Below are 6,231 nucleotides of genomic sequence, written 5' to 3' on the forward strand. Positions count from 1 at the left end.
GAGTGAAACCTTGAAAGCTCGCGAGATCAGGATGGTTTCACGAGGCTAAAGTAAAATGTCTTCAAAATTGGAAACTGGTCCAGTGGAGTTTTGGAAGACCAACATAAATCTGTTAGCACCAGAGCCAAACGCATTGAAACACTGCGGTACTTCTGGTTTGGATGAAGACTGCCTGGTGAGGCTACATCCAGGTGCATCACCTGTCTGACTGGATCAGCACCAGAGAAACGGACTGAACTGTTTGTATTTTGCTGAATTTGAAATCAGCGGCTGCGTCCTCCAAAGGCCAGATTCGTCCGCCGATTACGTCATAGTGTGGCGCCGAGGCCTGTTCTGATTGGTCTCCTCATTATGCAACAGAAAAATGCGTCCTTCTTTTATCCCTTCTTTTTGAAGGAGAGGACCGCTGTATCCTCAGTAGCCTTGGGTATCCCATGATTCAATGTGAGTCAAAGCAAGCCGTCTGTTCCGTGCTCAGAGGAAAAAGGGAAATGGCGCCGAACAGTGGTGAATATTGGAAGTGCAGATTAATATAATCCAAGTATATGAATAACTCCGTCTGAAATGAATGAAAATAGTTGTTTTAAATGGTTATTGAGTCAGATATGTGTCGGTAATGTTTGGTTTATTGAAGGGTTTTACCCGTTTCTGTACAAATGGGTTTGGCTGACATTTAACCTGCAGTGTGGGGACCATAAATCAGATATCTGAGATGTTATTAGCACCCGGAACAGCAGTGAGAAATTCAGCATCCATTCTTTGCCTGCTTTGTTTCTCAACTGCAACAGTTGCTAGGAGACAGAGCGTATGGCGTAAGGCTTTCGGTGACAACCGAAGAAGAATAGACCGGCCTCCTTATTTTAACGGACCTCTAAGGACCCAGTCCAGGTAGACCGGGTCCGAGCCGATCTACCAGAACCTGGCGCACTCTGCATGTGCGAAACAAGGGAGTTCTTCTTCTTCTGGATTGATGAGTCCGACCGGCGCCATCTCTTGGCGCTGAGTCTGAGGTGTGGCTTGTGGACGTACAGTGTGAGCTGGTAGATCGCATCAGAGTGTCGGGAACTGCGAACTTTTAAACCCTGCAGTTTTGTCGTACAGTGTGAGCTGTAGCTGAGTACGATTGAAAACATCGTAGAGCGTAGGTCCGGCTTAATGGAGCTGAATCTAACTGCCGGATGCTCTGGTTATCACCTCACTAATGGCTCTCTAGACCTGTCGCCTCCTTTCTGAATTGATTGATTTAAATCTCAACATGGGTTTGCATGAGAGGAGGAGCAACCAACCCTCCTCTTTCTTCCTTTTCTTTTCTCCACTTTCTCTCTTCCTTTCACCCTTATCCCCCCCCCTCCCCTCGCTGCCTCCTCTGAACCTCCTCCGTCTCTCAAACGCTCCACTCTTCACTCTCTCTCTCGCTTTAATGTTTTATTCATGCAGACTCGTCCTCCTCACTGTTTCCAGTCTAAATATATTTTTACTCTCTGGCCCCAATTTCTCTCCCTGTATTTTTTGGTTAGATTTCTTTGTCTTCCTTCTCATGTTTTCATTTTAATCATCTCCTCTTCATCTGTTCTTGAAGCCTCTTTGCAGTTTATGTAAATGTGACACCAGCCTGCTCACCGACGCGTGCCGAATGGAAACACACGCCGTGACACACAGCGTATCTAATCCAATCTTCCAATCTGCTCTTATTGATGTTGACCCGCTGACCTGAACTGTGTCCGAGACACATCTCAGAGCAATTAGGGTGTGTGTGTGGGGGGGGGGTTGGTCAGGAGGCGCATTAACCCCCTACACCCCCCCGAATTCCCCGCCTTCTGCCACGCCTCAACACGGCTGTGATGGAGCTATCACTGGATTAAAAAATGATGTGTTTGTGGTGGGGGGGTGGGGTATTGCTGCAGCATGCCATCTGGTGCCCACCCGCTTTGGGTGGTGCAGGTGGGGGGGTCTGCATAAGCACACCCACCAGAAACCTCCTCCGGTTCCTCCACTGGTTCCCCCCTGTGGGCCGAATTGCTCATTTCATCATTCAGACGAGCCGCAGCATAATGATCATTAAAGTCTTTTCTCTTTATTCCCGGATAAAAGGAACAGGATCTCACTTTAAATGTCTTTAAACATGAAATATTTAAATCACAGAAAATGTGTTGCATTTTTAGAGATAGAAGCTCAAGTGTTTGAAGACAAAGCCGCAGAGGCTTCGACGTGTTTTAGGTCGTAGCGTCCTACGAACGTCTGATTCTTTAAGCTACGCTAAAATGTTTAAGGTGATCAAACACACTTTAATATCAAAAATAAAACTATTACTATTACAAAGTCATTGATCTTTCTAATCCAGAAAGGTTTAAAAAACATTTGGGAGGCTTTGGGACTCTAAAGAACCACATTGAGAACCGTCATCCACAGTTGGAGAGAATATAAAACAGGTTAGAACCCAGGAAACCGGCGTTCTGTCAGACCAGCATACCCTCAGTCAATACCCGTTTATCCCTTTAGTTTTGTAGGAAAAATAAACTTTAAACTACCTCAATGGGCGTGTATCTATGGAAGAGGATTAGACCCACTGAAAAAAAAAGCTAACTGATTTTAAAATTTTATTCCAGTTTAATATGGGATATAATTAGAATTTTAATCTCAGAATTCTGACTTTAATCTCAGAATTCTGACTTTAATCTCAGACTTCTGACTTTAATCTCAGATTTCTGACTTTAATCTCAGAATTCTGACTTTAATCTCAGACTTCTGACTTTAATCTCAGACTTCTGACTTTAATCTCAGATTTCTGACTTTAATCTCAGAATTCTGACTTTTTTCTCAGACTTCTGACTTTAATCTCAGAATTCTGACTTTAATCTCAGACTTCTGACTTTAATCTCAGAATTCTGACTTTTTTCTCAGAATTCAGGAGGCAGTCTGAAATCTTCTCAGATGGAATATATCTGTCCTCTAATATCAAAATCTTGAATTGGATTGAATAACATCTGCAAACATGTAAAGTCGGAGGTTATGAGCTTCTATAAGATTGATTGGCATAAAAACGGTTGAAAAATGCAATCGGTCTGAAGTTTTTTTTTGTTCACAACCACACTTCAGTTCCCTAAAGCCGAGTGCGATATTTTCAATCGTTGCTCGCAGCTACAGCTCGAAGTGTTCGGCGAAACCACAGGGTTTAAAAGTTCACCGCTCACGATGTTTGTTCTCACACTGTGCGGCCCAATGCTCTGATGCGATCTACCTGCTCACCCTGTACGTCTAAAAACCACACATCAGACAAGAGATGGCGCTGGTCGGACTCGTCAATCTGGAAGAAGAAGAAGAAGAACTCCCTTGTATTCACGCAGTTCTCAAGGTTCTGGTAAATCGGCTCGTAGCTCTGCTTCAACAGCAGGATTTGTCCACGACCTCCTTACGACGGCTGACTGAATTTCAGTTTGATTTTCTCCAGACCTTACGATTCCTGATCGGGAGGCGGTCGTGAGAGGCTAATCACACCTCGTTACCCCCGTATACTACACAACACAAGACAAAAGAGAAAGCTGAAACTCTGCCCGATTGAAAAATTCTCGTAGAGTGTATGCCCGGCTTTAGTTTGACTTTAAGATTCAACTAAAATCTTAAAGTGAAATCGATCAATCGATTTCCAATAATTGATGTCAGTTCTCTGGCTGTATTTACCGACAGGTTTATTTGGTGGAGTTTATTTGTTTCTATTCATGTTCAGGTGAATTAGTTAGTTAGTTTGAAAACTGGAGTTTGGTTTGATGTTAGTCTTTTTTTTAATGTATTTTGTTGATGATTTCTACAGTAGATCATCAATAGTTAGACTATGAAGGGCTGGTTATCCTTCCACAGCAGAGTGTGGTAGTTAGCTTGTCACAGGTATGATGTAGATATTTTTGATTTATGCCCAATTTTGAAGAGTGGTCTGCACTGTTATTCCAAACCACAACAGAACGGGGCCAATCAGGAACTAGCTAGGATTGTGGATGTCCATGTGTCGGTTTGACGAGCTTGTTCGCCGTCTACAACCCCTCATCCAACGCCGGACGATACACAGTTTAACCGTGAGTGTTCCCCAAAGACTGGCCGTGGCGCTGCTTGTTTGGGCTTTGGGTGCAAACCAACAGACCGTCACACAGAGCAACAAACTAGCGTCCTGTACGGTGTCTGGGATAGAGTCCGAGGTGTGCCTGGCGTTGTGGACGCCGCTACAGCCAGAGTTTCTGCCATTTCTGACTCTGGGTAGGACAGTAGTCTAGAATTGGATTTAGACCCCCCATCCCGTGCAGTGATTGTGTGTTTGAGCGGCCACCTACGTGCAGATCTTGTGCAAGTTCTCTCTGTCGTCCAGGTCCTGGGGATAGTTGGCCATGTCGTCCCCCAACTGAATCAGACAGTCTGAGAAACCTTTAAACACCGAGTCACATTGACCAGCGCTGACAAGTACCGTCTGCAACAGGGGTACTGCAGAGAGGGAGGGGGGAATAAGGGGAGGGAGAGACAAAAGACAATTTTAATACAGCAAACAAGAGACAATGACTTTGGGGTTTGGATTGTGAGAAATGTCCCTTTTCTGTCCGATGCGGAGTAACGGGTCCTACTGTAGGACAGACTAAATCAGTGTACAACAAGCAGGAAGAGAGGATGTGATGTAAGAGCAGCACATTTAAGTAGAAGGAGGTCAAAATTTGCAGACTAAAGTGATTGAAAATATTTCATGTCAAGTAGTGAAGAGTTGGAGGCACACAGCTAAATTTAAACACCAAATAATAACAGAAATGCCATGAAATTGACTTTCTTCTTCTCAGTCAGCTGTTGTTTTACCTGTGCCAACAATGTCTAACACCTGAAGGTCAGAATTTTCTCACTTTGCCAGTTCAATGGACTGAACCCTGAATGGGACGGATGATATAATGCAGGCTAGGACAGTTCGATTCAGACACTTCTTTCTCCATTACAATGTAGCAGGATCTGATTGGGGGCAGGATCTTTTACAGCGAGGCGGCCCTACAGTCTGATGTGTTACAGTTTGCAGCAGCAGCCGCCTGCGTTTATCGCTTCTGTCAGACTCAAACCTCTTTCCCACTGACTGAAAAACCCATTTATACCAGGAAACAATGGGCTTTTAGTGGCAATGGGAACAGCTTTCTGACGTGTGTCTACCCGGGTCAAAAGACTTGACAAGCGACCTGCGTTAGAATCTCTCTACGGACGTTAACGCACCGCGCCAGTCGCTTCTGATCTAACAAGCAGAAATGACTCTTTTACATTCGATAAACATGGAGCAGCTCTGGTGAGAGGGATTCAGACAGATAATAGAGAGAAGCAATAAAACACGCTGACTACGCCCTGGCTTCCTAACATTTTGCTCTCCATTGTTTACTGTCCTGATTTCTGTCGCACTAGTGACATCATCAACGTCAACCCAGAGTGATGGCATCACCAGACACGCAGTGGTCGGTTAAGGGGCTATGAAGCTGCCAGCGAGGGGTTAGACCAGCTTTTTATGGCCAATGGGAAGGGAGCCAAATGCTGATTGTTAGCGGGTCGACCCAGTTTTGAAAACCGTTTTCAGAGGGAAAGAGGTTTCAGCGAGAAAGGCTACGTTTACACAGCAGCCTGAATTAATCCGAATCCGATTCATGGCAGTCTAAACGACACAGATACGATTCTTTCCGATGCGACCCAGCCCACTTGGCTATGCGGTCCTGAATCCGATACGAATCTGATCTTTTCAAATGTGACCTGTGTCTGAACGGCCAGGTCGCATTCATCCCACCTGAACGGCGTTAATACCCGATATAGGTCAGTATTCTGCTTCTTGCTACACAGAAGCAGCAAGAAAGACAACAACCATGATGGACAATGATGCGAAGAGTAGTATTTATATTTAACCAACTTGAAAAGATTGAGTTTTAAGGTTGGGAAAGATCGCAAAATGCGCTCCAGCACGACCATCAATGTTTACTTTCGTAAACACAGAGAACGCTGGCTTGTGATGTCATTGCGTCCTCTACTGCGCATGCGGGACAGTTAAGCTGTATGAATCCAGTTCACACAGGAGATCACATACAAGTTGCAGATATTTGGAAATGTGAATGGCAACGTAAACAGGGTTGAATTAAATTCCTGAATCTGTGCAGCTGTCGTCAAAGGAAACCAAGCTGCTTAAAGATGGTCTGATAGTCTTTACCTTTAAAATGCTGCTCTATAGGTTTCTTTTAATTT

General features: G+C 44.5%; 1 protein-coding gene across 1 annotated transcript in view; it reads right to left on the minus strand.

The window, feature by feature from the left end:
- Positions 1–4,492, minus strand: part of nrn1 (neuritin 1) — an 8,616-nt gene extending 4,124 nt beyond the window's left edge. Inside the window, exon 1 of the mRNA XM_015396791.1 lies at positions 4,320–4,492. Within this exon, the coding sequence (XP_015252277.1) occupies positions 4,320–4,375 (56 nt within the window). The 5' untranslated portion in view covers positions 4,376–4,492. The remainder of the gene's footprint in view (positions 1–4,319) is intronic.
- Between the last annotated feature and the right edge of the window lie 1,739 nt (positions 4,493–6,231).

This window comes from Cyprinodon variegatus, unplaced genomic scaffold, assembly GCF_000732505.1.
Source record: "Cyprinodon variegatus isolate N-32 unplaced genomic scaffold, C_variegatus-1.0 Scaffold821, whole genome shotgun sequence".
NCBI classification, from domain to species: domain Eukaryota; kingdom Metazoa; phylum Chordata; class Actinopteri; order Cyprinodontiformes; family Cyprinodontidae; genus Cyprinodon; species Cyprinodon variegatus.